Source organism: Cyprinodon tularosa, unplaced genomic scaffold (genome assembly GCF_016077235.1).
Source record: "Cyprinodon tularosa strain WSP-4 unplaced genomic scaffold, ASM1607723v1 ctg525, whole genome shotgun sequence".
Taxonomy (NCBI): domain Eukaryota; kingdom Metazoa; phylum Chordata; class Actinopteri; order Cyprinodontiformes; family Cyprinodontidae; genus Cyprinodon; species Cyprinodon tularosa.
In genome coordinates this window covers 855,001-870,595 of record NW_024039258.1, presented here as the reverse complement: position 1 = coordinate 870,595, position 15,595 = coordinate 855,001, and the positions used below count along the sequence as shown (strand labels likewise).

Genomic DNA, 15,595 nt, shown 5'->3' with positions numbered 1-15,595 from the left:
GCTGAAGATAGTTTCCTTAATGTTGGATGAATAATGTCATGCTTTCTTTATTTTAATACATTCACTTCTGTTCTAAAAATCCAATGCCACTGCTTCAGTGAATGCAGGAACAACTCACTGAAAGGTCGCCATCTTGTGTTGATTTAAACAACTGCTCTTGAATGAAGAACTCCCAACAGTAAAACAAAAACACACACAAAAAAAAACAACAACACAAAAACCAAGAAAGAAATCATTTAGTATCTTGGTGAGCATCTTTAATCAAATGTGATAAACTTTACTGAGGTACATTAAAGCTCAGTTTAAAGAGAATTCTTTTTGATTTCCCTCTGAATGTGCAAATTAAATCCTTTGGCTCTCTTCCTCTTTCTTGTCTCCGCTGAAGGACTGATTGGGAACTCCTTTTAGCACTAAGCTAAAGCATTTTGTCGTCGTTGTCTTCTTGTTGAAAACTAGAATCACTGTCCAGCTCCCCTGAGGCTGAGAGGAGCTCGCCTGGCCGGAGTTCCTCTACTAGAGTCCCTTCCTCTTCCTCCATCTCACCTCCCTCTGCACTTCTCTCTAAGTCATCCTCACTCTCTCCTCTCTCCTCTGCTGCACTCCTTCTGTTTTTCCCATTTTGTTCTGCCTCGTCCCTCTCCATGCTATGTCCCGCAGCCTCTTTAACCCACTCTCCTCCCACATCTCTTTTTTCTGGGAACTGGCTGATTGCTGGAAGAGGTTGTAACTCCACAAGAGTCAAGGCTGAATTGGGATCTTCCTCGAAGTTGGAGATCGGAGCAAGTCTACGACCTCGTGTTGTTAAACGTGTCTTCAGCTCATTTTGCTTGACCTAAAAGAAGAAGATGTCTCTAAGATGAATAAGATAAATAGCATTTTTTCCCATGTTAAACGTACAAACTGATTTTAAACAGCACACTTTGTGCAAATACCCCTAAATAAACACCAAGGAACAGAGCAGACAAAGCAGTGATAAAGTTGTAGAGATGTGTAAAGCAGTTGTAGATCACAAAACAACGACCTGAGCTTTAAACTTCCTGAATTCTGTTCAATCTATCACCAACAACAACAACAATAAAAAAAAGAAAAATGTGCATGTGCAACAAAACAGCTTCAACAGGCCAGGAGAGGAAAGTCCAGCCAAACAGCAAAGAGGCCTATGATGACTCTGCAGGAGCTTCAGAGACCTAAAGCTCAGGTGGAAGAATCTGGTCCTTGGGAAAAATAAGTCTCTTTACAGTCTGCCACAAGAAAAAAAGTCAAGGAAGGTGCTCTGCTCAGATTAAACCTAACGTGAACTTACTGAGCCACATGCCAAATACAGAGAAAAAAACACAGTACATCAGCCTGAAAGCACCATCACCAAAACAAAGCCTTGTTAGAACCTGAAAAGGACTTGAATCTGAAACCAAGTTTGATCTCCCAGATCCTACATCCAATCTGGTTAAGCCTGAACTATTTTCTAAAGAAGTATCTGAGGGTCTGTAGAAGATCTAAGTTGGTATTTGTACTTTTGTGGTTTTTGTATTTTTCTATTGTTCTCCCTGCTGCCCTCTGGGAAGAGGCTTTGGAGCATTGACTGCAGGTCCAGCAGGTTCTGCCACAGCTTTTTCACCGCTGCCATCAGACTGTTAAACTGTTAACTCTAAACTGCACTCTGGATCACACATGCAACATTTTTTGTGCAGCATATTTATTTTTCATTGCATTGAACCTTTCCATATCAATGCCTTTTGCACCATAACTTTTAAACGGGTTTCTTTTCCTCCTACACTGTTCACACTCTGATCACTACTGCACTTTTTAATGGTTGTGGTTCACTTTTGTAAGCTTCTTATTTCACTGTTGTAAGCTGTAAGCGATGTAATTCAATTTCATATACACTCTGCATATACAAAATGAAAATAAATTTTGTCTAAGTATTTGTACTTTTAATAACTTGCAGATATAACTGCACTAAAATGTGATAATTATTTAGTATGGACTCACAGCAACTCTAAGGCCCATGCTAAGTTTTTCTTTTTTTATAAGGGAAACATCTTAAAGCTAACAAATTCCTACTCTATTATTACAAAATTATAAATGACATAATTATTTGGAAAAACACTGAATTTTGTGGTTGCAATGTGGAAACATTTAAGGTATTTTTTAAGGAGTGCATGAAACAAAACTTTGACCCGAACCCTACCTTGCGTCTCTCCTCAGCCCGCCTCATTTTCTCATCAAGCTCTTTTCTGCTGTAATTTTTAGACTTTTTGACCTTCAGGGGCTCCAGTCTGGCAGGAAGGCTCCTTGTGACGGATTCATGCTTATAAGAAAAACACACATTTTCACATCACTTGCTGAAGCAATACAGATTTAACTTACCTGCTATTTTCCAAATAATATATATCCCCTATCTCCTTATGCACTTATAGACGGTGTTTAACAGCACATGCAGCTAAGGTTTGATGCATTTAGCAGCATAATGAAATTGTTTCCAAACATAGTCATCTCTCCTTAGAAATATTCCAAAACTTTAACTTGCATCTGCAGTTTATTAATTCAGACATTTCAAAATGCTTTCAGGGGAGTAAATGCAAGTAAGTTGCTTTAAAAAAAGTTTAAAGTACAAAAACCTGAGAGCTTTTGAATGTGTCTTTATCAAAATGGTTGAGTTCAACATAATATGAACAATATTCCATTTAGATAATAATGCTAAACATTTAAAAACACTTATACTAAAATATGTTATACTGCTTATTCCCTTTTAAAGAGATTCAGCGACAGATGAGAAATTATATGATTAGAAACTTTAGGTGGAATAATGTTGAATGATTCTGTTTTTTTTTTTTTTTTTTTTTTTACATAAATAAGAATTGTTTCTGAATCTATTTAGAAGCCATGCTAATACCCTGAAGTCGGCCTTTACCATTGACTCTCTTTGCTTTATACAAGTCAAATAAGTATTTTGCTTATTTTGACAAATCTCATAATCCAGATATAAATATTTAATTAATAACTGATAAATTAGCAAGGCCCAGGTGTAAATTAAAAGGTAGCCCAGATTTTAAAATAGCTCATTGATAATCTTTTCAGTCAGAAAAACTGAGCTGCCCACCATGATGCAGAAGGCAGTTCCCTTCTCTTTCGTTAAGCTCTCAACTGGGATGATGCCCTGAGTCCACAGCTCTTCCATTAAGTCCCTGGACTTGGGACGCCCCTGTCCTGAGAGGTCACCCTGCGGCAATCTCAGAGCAGCATCTAAAACACCCCAAAAACATTTTAAAAACAGCTTAAAGATGTTTCTTTTTTTTTTTACACAAGAAAATAAAGTTAATTTAATTCGGCTCGTTCTGAGCTTATTTTCACCATTTGGCAAAACTCTGTGAACTTCATGTTCCCCGAGTCTGTCAGAGGACTCAGGAGGCCGTTCATCAGGCACTGCTCCAGTTGACACCTGGAGTTCTCTGTTTTCCATCACAACCCCGCTGTCCTTGGTGCCCTTTGACCCAGCGGAGTCACTGCGTTGACTGGGTTTACCACCTGCTCCATTCTGGCATAGGGAGCAGGAAGAAGAACACAAATCAGCACATTACTAAATTCTTTCACACTCTGGACATATTTTTTATATTTTCAAGATGCCATGAAACTGTTCAGATGTTAACAAAAAAACTAAAATATACCCTGTTTTAAACCAACAAATACGGTCAATGCAAACCCTCCCTGCAATTAAGTCATATTTTCTTGTGACTCTTCAGCTTCAACCCACCTTTCTGCCTCTGTCTACATAAAATGCCTTGCAACAATATTCACATTTGGACTGAAACAATTAATTAGATTAATTGTCGATTATTGAAAGAAATCGTCAAATAATTTTGTAATCGATTAACTGTTATCTGGAGTATTGAGACACTAAAACGTAGCTTTAGCCATCAGAGCAACAGCAAGTATACCAAAATTGTATGAAAATTAATACGGTAAATATTATATCTTTAAGATAAAAAAAATCGACAGATTAATCCTAATTAAGCCCCTAATTTAACACTTCTTCCAATTTTTTTAGGTTACATCTAAAAACTTCAATATGGCATTTATTTTTGTTTTCCTCATATTGCTACCAATTCATCACCAACAAGAAACACAGTGGTGGCAGCATCATGTTGTACAAATCTTTTTTTTTTTTCACTTAATGTTACAGAAAAGGTAATAGAACTAAATAAGGAACAATAGTGGAAAAAAAACTGTTATAAACCTTTCATTTGCATAGGACCTGAGACTGAGCAGACACAGTTCAGTCTAAAATCCATCTGAGAATGAGGGGCATGGCATGAAAACAGATACTGACACTGAAAAAATTGAATCTAATTTCAAAAACTGAGTTGAAGTAGTCAAGAAACTGAAAATAAAAGAATGGTGGATCTATTTTTGTAAAGGAGAATAATATCTGAATTTCCATTGATGTTGTTGTTATTCTCCATTCTTTTTTTGGTCTCAAAAGTGGAGAATAACAGTTCTTTCAAAAAGTTTTTTAAGAAGTAGCCTACCAATAAAGTATAGGTCTCACCTTAAAGGTGCGACCAATACTAAGAATCACAAAGAACTACAGCTGATTATCCAGATTACAAAACAACACTACTAAAACTTTTACTGTAAAGATTTCTAAAAATGCTTTCTTAAAATACAAACTCCACATCCTAAAAAACTGTTGTCAAGTAATTGTTAATATATGAAAACATTTTTTTTTTTTTTTTGAATATTCCACTTGAGAATATTACTGTTGCCACCATCTATATTAGGGGGAAATAAATGGTAGGGGTGGCCACAGGGGTGGCCATTGGCCAATGATTGGCTAATGGTTTCCATGGCCACCCCTGCCCCCCCTATCTAGCTCCCCCGTGCGTACAAGACATGTCGCGCTATTGCGATATGTAAAGGGTTAAATACTTACTGAACTCTTGAAAGAATACTGGCTGAGGGTAAAATGTGACCTATTTTCTGCAGAGTTTCGGTAGCCTAAAGCAGGCGGATACAGCGACCATACCTGGTTCCAGGGGCCCGTCTTGACCAGCGGGTGGACCGCAGTGTTTGAGGAGCTGGCACATCCCATCTTCAAATTTCCTCGTTTCAGGTCCGACTCCTAAACGGGCTGGTTGGTAATGTATCTGGGTTGTTTGCTTCCCTCTCCAGGTATGAAATGACCACAGCGTTGCATACCTTCACACGGCCGCTGTCTCCAGGGGCCCGTTGCTATGGGCCGTTGCTACAATAGATCTGACGCGTTTATCCAGGAACAAACAGAGGACACTTGGCAAAGGCCTCTCTGCTAATATTTATATCGGGTTTAACCGTTTTTAAAAAGTTTGTTTTTTGCAGGAAAAACAATAATTGAAAAAAAAATGGTGGAAAATAATAATATAATAAAATATACATAAAATAATAATAGATATTATTTTGGCTTTTTTTTCTATGTAGTTCATCTTTTTGATGGTTTATAGCTCAAAACTTTCATCATTTATTCTATTACTGTGCAGAATCTTAATTATACATTTATTTACTGCAGTTTCTCTGGTGTTTCCCAGGTAATATAACAAAATATTGCTCACATTGGTTACACATGACTAATGCAGAAATGAATGGAAGAGGAAAAAATGATATGTAAGAACCCCTCACTGGTTTGAAATCTAAACATTATGAAAGCCCGTTCCTGCCAGTCTCATTATTTTCATTTTTAATTAATTAATCAATGAGGTATATATATATATTTATAATTTCATAATTATAATTTCACATAATTATGAGATAGCTGAGTCTTAGTTATTAGATATAATAATTTTTTTTTTTTTTTTTTTTCATGAGTGGCAAAAGCAGGCTTTCAAATTAAACCTTCCTGAAACAAAACATGAGAGATGGACAGTAAAAGAAAACAATTTGACACTGATATGCATTTTATTGGCAGCTCTGAAGTTGTAAAAGATGCATCTAGTGCAGGTCAGCCTAAGTGCTGGAGCTGTCCTTGACTGCCTGAAGGCTGGGTTTGTTACTCAGAACCACAGCTGAGTTGACAGCCTGCCTGAAGCTCTGGTGGATGTTCTGGCACCTCTGAGCTACCTCAATGAGTTGAGCATTTCTAGCCAGTTTGTCCTCCACAAAGGTCAGACGTTGGTGTGCTACGTCAAGGTTCTGCCTGTTTGGGGTGGCAATGGAGGGGGTAAAAAAGCTCTTAATATGACTGTCCAATCTTTGAACATCTTTGGTCAGTTCTGAAATCTCAAGCTTGATCTGGAGGTTGCAGAAAAATCAATGATTGTACAAACAAATGTCAGATGGTGTGAGATTGTGTGAAAATGTTCAGCACACTGACCCGATGTTTCTCCATATTCAGTCTATCACCGATCACAGTCAGGTCATGGATCTTCCTCCTGAGTGATTCGCCGGTCCTGCAGTGCTGGCGCTCACTGGAACCGTTCAGCTGGAGATATCAAAAGAAGGATAGCCACAGGTTATTTCAAAGTACTTTTTGGTTCACTGTCTGGAGCACCAGTACATTAGCATGGACTGAGGGGGTGCGTGCCTTCACACTTGACTAAAAACTGTCTGAAAAAGAAGCTTCCCACAATGACAGGGCCTTTTTAACAATGTTTTTTAGAGGAGAAAAAAATGAAATCCCTGGACTCAGTGACATGAGGTACAGTTAAAAGAATCAAGAATTCCAAGTGTCAAGTAAGGTGATTGCATCATCATGCTGTGGGGTCGTTTTGCTAACATGGATAAAAAAAGAGAGGAGGAGAGAAGAGGATAGCCTTAAGATTCCACACCTTCAGCTCTACTCAACAACAATGTGCTGAAAACTTTGACAGAATGAAGAGCGGAAACAAATACCAGATATGACTATAAAAGAAAAAAAGCAGGGAGAAAACATACTTTTTGGATATCCAGCACTAAAATAGGTTTAGCCAGAACTGCAGAAGCTTTTTTTTCCCAACTTCAAAAGCAAGACTTTTTTAGGAAGCTTCATGGCATTAATGTGGTGCTCTTATCAGCAACTACAGATCCAGTGCAGTCTTACATTGAGCAGGAGGAACTGCAGCTTTTCTCTGCAATTTGTTGAGTCCCTCACAAGTTTATCAGCCATCATCTTCAGGTGTTGACACTGAGACAGCCACTGCTCATAGCTCACATGGGTTGGTTTGAGTGGGCCAGCAGTCAAGCCAGAGCATTGGGTTGTCATCTCAAATGTGATGCATCTGGTGGTGACTTTTAAGGCTTCGAGCTTGTCTTGGAAATCTTTTTTTAGCCTATACCGGATTTTCCTCAGAGAGCTGCAGCAGGGAGACAGAAGTCATTGTTTATTTTCTTTTTGTGTCAGTCCAATTAATTCAACCTTCATCTTCAAATATCTCACCTTAGTTTGTTGAGGATGATAACAGCCTGCTTCTTTAGCACCTCCCTGTTTTCCATGGCCAGACGCTCCTCTTTCTTCAGCTGGACAAAGACCTGGTCGTGGTTCAGACTGGCTGAGCCCAAGCATCTGCTGAGAGCCACACAGCGACCCATGAGCTGACTGTACACCTTCCTCTCATGGAGGCAGTGCTCTACCATCTCTTTCATCTGAAGGCACAATCGACAACCTCACAAGAGAGTTCACTTTGTGTTCTGATGGTTTCACTGCAAACACAGGTACCTGCTCCACATAGGCAATTTCACTGTCCACCAGATGGATGCTCTCTTTAATAAGGGCCTGCCAATAGCTAATCTCCATGTGACGAGATTTGAGGTGCCCCATGGTGTTGCTATAGGCCCCATTAACCTGTATCAGGAAAAAAAATCAACCTGAAATCAGAAAAACTCAAACAAAATAAAGAACAGATGCAAGAAGTGTTATAATTCCCCAATAGTTCAGTGGAATGACAGCATTTCAATTCATATTATCCTTTAAAACGTCCACAATTATGTAGTGTGTCAGAACAGATAATTGTTACCTTAGAAATATCAACTCCCTGTAGGGTTAAGTAGAGTTCATCCCGGTTCAGCATTTTGTCCCTCTTAAACTGTTGCCTTTGGAGCAAGAGCCTTTTATCGTCATACAGAGCAGGAAGGGTCAGTTTACAGCCTGATTTCTGATGGCTGTCTTGCTCTGCATGACTTTTTCTGCAAATTAAAAAACAAAATAAAAAAAACAGCAGAAGATGCATGAAGACTTTACCATTAGAAAAAATACATTTAAAAGTTTCAATCTGTAAAACGTAACAGTAGCATGTTACTTACCTCATTTTTTTGTTGTTGTTGTTGTTTTCTTGACAAAAAGCCAAATTAGTAGTTAAATAAGATCAGTTTTAGATACACCAGGCCTCAGTTCAAAAGAAAACAAACTGCTGGGAAAAAAAGGAGCTTATTTGCATCAGTAAAACATGGAAGCCTTAAACATGTGTTTAAATGTAAACACTATTAAAAACAAGAAGTGGTGTCCAAGGCTATGGCCCACTTTATGAAAAAAAATGTATAAATAAAAGTAGAAATTTAAAATACGCAAAGACTGTATTTTAGTTAATGAGGAAGATCATTGCATAAGTGGTACACTATTACTTATTTGTTATTTAAAGGGTCTCTTAAGCAACCTTGCCAAATATAGGCAGATTCACATAAAGACACTTGTATGGCTTCTATGTGTATTTAACACACACAGGGCTTTCCAAAGAACTGCTACTTTTAGGTTTGTCAGAGAAACAGATTATATTTTGATATCTGGACCCATAGTGAATACTCTCTGTGAATGTAGAACAAGCTATAATATATATATTATATAATATATATATTTTAAACAAAAATACACCAGAGAGATAGTTTGTAGTTTATGAAAAAATAAAGATGACTGTTTCTATACAAACTGTAATGTTAATTTCTATCTGCTGAGGAGGTCAGGTGAATCAATTAGCAGTTGTCACAAAAGGTAATGTTACTGCTGGAAGTATCAGTCGCAGTGTTTGTTGAATTAAAAAAAATGCTTTGTTTTATTACTTTATTCTTTCAAAATACCAGATTTTGAACAGAGATGTATCTTTTATCTGTCTAATATATTGTTTTTTTTTAACATTTAATCGAATGTTATCATCACTTAGTGCTTGAGTTGTATTTTAATTACTGTTTTACTCCAATCCTATTATTCTAAATAGATCAATTTTACTTTTACTTGATAAAAAATGCGTACCGTGGTACTTTTTCTTGACTACTGCTTTTCCGTACCAACATCTGGTCAGATAGAAGAAAGTAAGTTTTTTTGTAACACATCTTTTTCAGATGTGTTACAAAAAAACTTGTGACTCATCATTTATTATTATGCAAGGAGGCACTATACGTATTCCACCATAGCCTTCTTTAAGTTTAGGTATTCTTTTTGTGATATTAAATTTGGGCATTAATTTTGTGACATTAGGTTTTGGTATTAATCCTGTGATTTTGGCATGGGTGTAGGTTTGCATAGGGACTATAGGGACATGTCCCTACCGAAATTTTGGACCGACCTACGCGTCCCTACCAACAATTACATGTGAATAATATGTTTATAATTTACAAAACAGCGTTGTTGCAGCAGTAGAGGAGTTCTGGATGGAGAATATTGACAGATGAAAACATGTTTTGTCTAAAATTAAAAATATTCTTTTATTTTTTTACAATTTTGGTATAATTTCTGCTCTAAGTGGGTCACTCTGTGAGCTAAAGACACGTTTTAGAGTCTCTATACTCCAGTTAACGATTAATTGATTACTACATTTTTTGAGAATATTTCAATAATTGATTAATAAGGTGAATTGTGTCAGCCCTAAATAAAATACATGAAATGGGTTAAATAGAGTAACTACATCCTAGATTTACAACTTGTAGAGTGAGGTTAATATATTAAGTGCTCAGTGTCAGTTCCTCTTCTAGTCCCAGGGCACATGTAAATACAATGCATTTATTTGGTGTCCCTTTAATCTTTTATTTCGCTTTGTTTCATGATACAAAGAAAACATTTAAAAGAGTGGGTTTTACCTCTATTTACCTCTGCACAATTCTATATCTTCAAAATAAAAAAAAAGTATAAATCCACATATAACAGACATATTTAGACTACATTCTGTTAAATAGGCACAGATTTACCTACTGTCTTAGTCGCTGGTAATTTCAAATGCAAACCTTTTCAAAGAGGAAAAAAGTCCTAATTCCTCATTCATCAGAACCAGTTAAGTTTCATTCATTGATAAACAGCACCTAGTGTGTGTAGTGGTTATAAACTTTGTATAAATGTAGCAAGAATTGCTGCTTTTCTCTTTAAATGAAATACACCCTGATTTTCCCGTCAAGCATAAAAAAACGAGCGTGCATATTTTTGCATAGGACCAATGACATCAGACCAATAGTGTCCCTATCAAAGTTAAAATCAAACCTACGCCCCTGGATTTTGGGAAAGTAGATAACAGACTTTGTCGTAGCACCCGCATCTCAAAGAAACTGCCACTCAAAATATGGCGGCGACATTGACATACGCTTGGGGAGGATTTAATCTAATTCTATTGGTCGATGGGTTAAGTACTTCCGGCCAGTGAAGGCGGAAGTATTATGTCTGGAGACTACATGCGATTTAACTGCAAAAATTATCTTTCGTGGTAAGTAGTTGTTCAATAAATGTATATGTTTATTAGCTCATGGGATGTTTTCACTGCTGTTGTGTTGAAATGGACGAAGGATGACGTAGATTCACGAACATATTCACTGATTTTGGTTTGTCGCGCTTTCGCTACAATAGGCCGTAACGGCTGAAAATGTGTACTATTTATGTAAAACATAGAAACTCGGATATCGGTGCATCATACCTTGCTTTAAGGTACAGGCGGTACTAAAAAGTGTAAATAAACCTGGGAAAATCAAACTTCTCTCTAATGTATTTACTAAAAAGGAAAAAAAAGTTCTGGCCTGATCCAATCAAAATAGAATTAAATATCCTTTTATAATATTACATGTTTGCCAGAAATCAACATTGCACATCACCAAAAGGTCAACATACTTAAAATAAATTTAGTGGCAAAAGGATGGGATTTTACCTCTAAAATAAAGGCTCCCCAACCACAGTCTTGAAAAGATCTAAGATCAGTGTGTCAGAAAGCTGAAGGTGTTGAGGGCCTTCATTTTAAAGTATCTAAGTTTTCAAAATAAAGGCTTCAAAATCAGTAAAGGATTAGCTTTGATTAAAGAAATACAAAGTTGTGAAATTTCCAACCCAGGTGCTAAAATTTTAAGAATATCTGTAGGATCTGTTGAGGCGAGTTATTATTACAACATGAGATTTGGAGAAGTTTAACCAGTTTCCGTGGTAACAATATCACCAAGTATTGGCTGGTCACACCCAAGGTGGACCTGGATAAAAGCCGAGGGTCAGAGTCCTGCACCTGGTCAGGTATCGGCGGGTACCCATATAAAACATACAGTTACAGGTAGAAAAAATCTATAATATTTCACAGGTTTGGGCACAGGTATAAATGAACACAATGCGGGATGTTATCATACAGAGAGTTAAAACATGAATGAAAGTTATTAATTATATTTTCTTATTTATGAATTCTACATCCTGATAAATAAATGGATTCAAGAATATCCTGGTAACTAGTTTTTAAGCAATGAGGCAAACCTTCTTACTTCAGTCAATTTACAGCTGTTACTCTGTGAGTGCAGCGCGCACTGGATGTGAGAGCGAGTTAATGTTCTTTACTGCCTTTTATTAAGACAGTACTCTGCTGCAGCAGGACAAATAAAGCATAACCGCCTTGGCGGAGGTAAATATACTTTCAAGAATGGTAATTGTGATTGTGGGGCTGTTATAGCTGTGGCATGTAGTCACCGCCAAACCAAATTATTATTTTTTTTTTATGCTCACATTTATTGTTATAAATATAGTACCACAAAATATCCTGATAAGATTTTAAATCTATACCCCTCAGGCCAAATTGACTCCTGGCTTATATTTTAGAATTTTCCTTTAATATTTTCAAATGTTTCACTTCTCTAATTAAAGTCTTATCCTTCCAGCAGTGGAACACTCCTAAATACCACCTATGGGTTGGTCTGTGATTAACTGAAATGTTTTTGATCAATTTAACCTCAAAAATCCATCACATTATCAACAGATCTTCATTTCCGTTTGTTAATCTTACTCATTATTCTTTCATACATAAATCAGAGAAAAACAGGGCTTTATCTAAATGTGCTAAAGGATTGTTTAATCCCTGATGAGAGAAAATTTGGTTGGGTTACAGTGCAGAGTTACAAAGGAATTTCCCGCCCTCTGTTTTCAGATGGACGCCTCACCCTTCTGCGGAGTCCCGCCCATCGACAGTGACGACAGCTGCCTCAGTGACCGTGACAGCGACGATGACAGCAGAGCGACTCCAAGTGACAACAGCAGCACTGATGAAGACTCTGACTTGAATGATGACACAGCCGCCAGCATCGGGGCTCCCACTACGAGGCGGCAATCAGCCGCCGCTTCGAGGAGATGGGAAGAGGTAGCGTGGGACAGTGCGCAGAAGCAGAACTTCACAAAACAATTCCCGGTTTGGCAAGGCACCCTCCCTGACGCCGATGAAACCAGAGAACCCGTCCAATACTTCCGGGACTTTTTTGACGCCGGGCTTTTGGAAACCATCGCTCAACAAAGTAATCTCTATTGTGCACAAGAAGATCCAAACTGTGCTCTGAGATTGGATCAGAGTGAGCTGGAGCAGTTTATTGGGAGTGTCATTTATATGAGTGTGGTACGCTTGCCGAGGTTAAGAATGTACTGGGCCACTGAGTGTCGGGTACCGCAGGTGGCCGATGTGTTGTCTCGAGACCGCTTTGAAGAAATTTCAAAATTCCTCCACTTCAATGACAACAACCACATGGCAGCCAGCAAGGACAAGCTTTTTAAAATCCGACCTGTTGCTGATTCTCTTCTCCAAAAATTTCAGGCTCTCCCTCAAGACCAAATGCTGTTTATCGGTGAACAGATTGTCCCTTTCAAGGGCAGATCTATTCTAAAGCAATACATGCCAAAGAAGCTACATAAATGGGGCTATAAAATTTTTGTACTTTGCGACACAAAAGGCCTGGTTCATGCGTTTCATATATACACAGGGAAAACGGATCCAGAACCTGGGGATCCTGACATCGGGGCAAATGGAAATATCGTCTTAAGGCTCGCAAAAGCCGTCCACTCCCCTGTGAATCACCTGCTGTATTTCGACCACTGGTTTTCCTCCTTGGATTTGTTTGCTGCACTTGGGAATAAGGGGGTACCGGCGCTTGGGACCATGCAGGAAAACCAACTCCAGGGATGCCGTTTCAGCAGCGACACAGATATGAAGAAACAGGGAAGAGGGACGTTTGAAGAGAGACGGGTCGCCATTGACAATGTGGAGATAAGAGCAGTCAAATGGTTCGACAGTAGAGCCGTGATCGTTGCCAGCAACTTCCCCGGTGCCCGTTCTGTTTCCAGAGTCAGGAGATGGGACAAAAACTTGAAACACAATGTTTTTGTGACATGCCCAAGCATCATTAGCCTGCACCATAAGTTCTTAGGCGGCTTCTATGCTCTCAGAGAGCTTATTGCATCTAACCGCATCCAGTTTAGGTCCAAAAAGTACTACCATAGGTTCTTTTTCTACTTTATCGATATAGTTATTGTAAACAGCTGGCTGTTGTATCAGCGGCACTGTGATTCGCTGGATGTTCCCAGGAAGGAGCAGAAGGATCTGCTTGCTTTTAGGACATCGATAGCACAGGCACTCTGCATGCAGTACGAGGAAATTTCCAACATTAAGAGGGAGCCGCCTTCATCTGATGTTGAAATCCAGAAAAAGAAATATCGAGGTCCAAATAAGGCTCTGCCGACGCTGGAAGTCCGTTCAGATGCTGTGGGTCACTGGCCACTGGTTGTAAGTGAGCGGCGACGCTGCAAGCGGTCCAAATGTAAAGGCCAGAGCACCTACACATGCTCCAAGTGCAATGTGCATCTGTGCCTCAACAAGAACAACAACTGCTTTAGAGAATTTCACAAATAACAGTAGTTTCTTCTCTAGAGCAGAGGCATCTTTAGGATTCAAGCTGTATTCCAAACACTGACGAAGGAACAGTGTCAATGTTTATTTTAAAACTCGTTAACTCGCTAAACTCGTTGAGATGTTCAGGTCCTACTCCATCACATTGAGAGGAGTCTGGCTGCAGAGCTGCACTGAGGTCTCCTGTGCTGTTAGAACACAAAGTTTATTCGAAGCTTTAAGTAAAAGCTAGAGTAGATAAACTCCCCATGAACCTAGCTTCCATTCACAAACAAGTGTTGTTATAATGGAAACCTATGTACAAGCACAAATATACTCCCCACCAAACTCCTATCTGGAATAATGGATATGTGCTACATAGAAATAAGTCGCTGTGTTTGGATCGCTGGATGGAAAAGAACATTTGGTCTATAAGACATTTTCTAAATGGCAATGGAGGTTGGCTGTCCTATGAGAATGTTTGTTTACTGTATAATTTAAACTGCTCCTACTGTATGCTAAACACTGATAAAAGTATTCATGTGTTTTCTCATTTGCTCATTACATTTCACTTACTAATTTATGACCAAAGTCATTTAATGGAATCCTCTGGTCTATTCGCTGCTAGCTATTTCAAAGAGGGTAAAGAATCATTTAACTAAAGGTTACTGGTTCCTGATTAAGCAAATCATTGAATAAAATATTATTTGACCAAATGTTTCATGGATTTGCATTGTCAATTGGTTTGAAAAAAATTCAAATTGCTCTAAATGAGTGAAAAGCTAATTTGACCATATCCCAAATTCTTCAAGATAAACTTTGGTCCTACAATATAAAATCCATCTTAAACTGTAATATTGCTTTAAACCATGTTTTCCCTTCCACTTTGTACATAGTAGTTGAGTTTCACTAGTTTTTGGTTTAGTTTTTAACTGACATATATTTGACTTGGAGCTGAATGATTTTTGTTAATAAACGTATTATTTGAACGCAAGTTGTGAATTTATTTAATGTATGTGCAGAGTTATGTGTTTGACCAGGATTTTAGCTTTTTGTTGTTCCAACACACAGCCAGTAGGGCATGTGTTCATAAACAATATGACAGTCTGAATAATATGTGATTAAATAAGATATTTGCCACCCCCATGAGGGTGGGCAATAAATGTATTTAAGTTGCACATCACCATTTTATGTCCTTTAGATGCATGGGCAATGGCTCTCATTGCAGTTAACTGGCATTAAACCCTTTCTAGATTATTAGATTTCTCCGTTTCCGTTCTTAAATCATTGTGACTCAGTCTTCACTTAGTTTGCCATCTGCTCGACAAGAGAAAATAAAATTGTTTTCTATAATAATGAATAATCTCAGACTGTAGGGAATGTTGTGTAGCTAATATCAAATAAAAAAACGTAAACTCAGAACAAGTGGAAATTAAAACATGGGTTCTTTGGACTATACCTTGGTGAGATGCATACTAAACATCTGCAATTAAGGGAACATTTTTAGGTGTTTTTTTTATATACAGTTGTGACTGCAGGACAGCCCCGCAATGCCTTAGTCAGTT

At 38.0% G+C, this 15,595-nt stretch overlaps 3 protein-coding genes across 3 annotated transcripts; 1 reads left to right on the top strand and 2 right to left on the bottom strand.

Annotated features, from left to right (window-relative positions):
• Nucleotides 1-232: 232 nt before the first annotated feature.
• LOC119795852 lies at nt 233-5,245 on the bottom strand. Its single transcript, XM_038304084.1, has 5 exons — nt 5,024-5,245; nt 3,352-3,535; nt 3,101-3,243; nt 2,189-2,308; nt 233-832 (listed from the first exon to the last, which is right to left on the bottom strand). The coding sequence occupies exons 1-5, from the start codon at nt 5,087-5,089 to the stop codon at nt 416-418; spliced, it is 930 nt and encodes a 309-aa protein (XP_038160012.1). The 5' UTR covers nt 5,090-5,245; the 3' UTR covers nt 233-415.
• Nucleotides 5,246-6,037: 792 nt separating this feature from the next.
• Nucleotides 6,038-8,252, bottom strand: LOC119795848. The gene is made up of 7 exons (XM_038304082.1): nt 8,248-8,252; nt 7,962-8,130; nt 7,664-7,789; nt 7,385-7,590; nt 7,049-7,277; nt 6,344-6,451; nt 6,038-6,166 (listed from the first exon to the last, which is right to left on the bottom strand). The coding sequence occupies exons 1-7, from the start codon at nt 8,250-8,252 to the stop codon at nt 6,155-6,157; spliced, it is 855 nt and encodes a 284-aa protein (XP_038160010.1). The 3' UTR covers nt 6,038-6,154.
• Nucleotides 8,253-10,536: 2,284 nt separating this feature from the next.
• Nucleotides 10,537-14,764, top strand: LOC119795830 (piggyBac transposable element-derived protein 2-like). Its single transcript, XM_038304056.1, has 2 exons — nt 10,537-10,625; nt 12,309-14,764. Exon 2 carries the CDS (start codon nt 12,309-12,311, stop codon nt 14,052-14,054), a length of 1,746 nt encoding a protein of 581 aa, XP_038159984.1. The 5' UTR covers nt 10,537-10,625; the 3' UTR covers nt 14,055-14,764.
• Nucleotides 14,765-15,595: the final 831 nt, after the last annotated feature.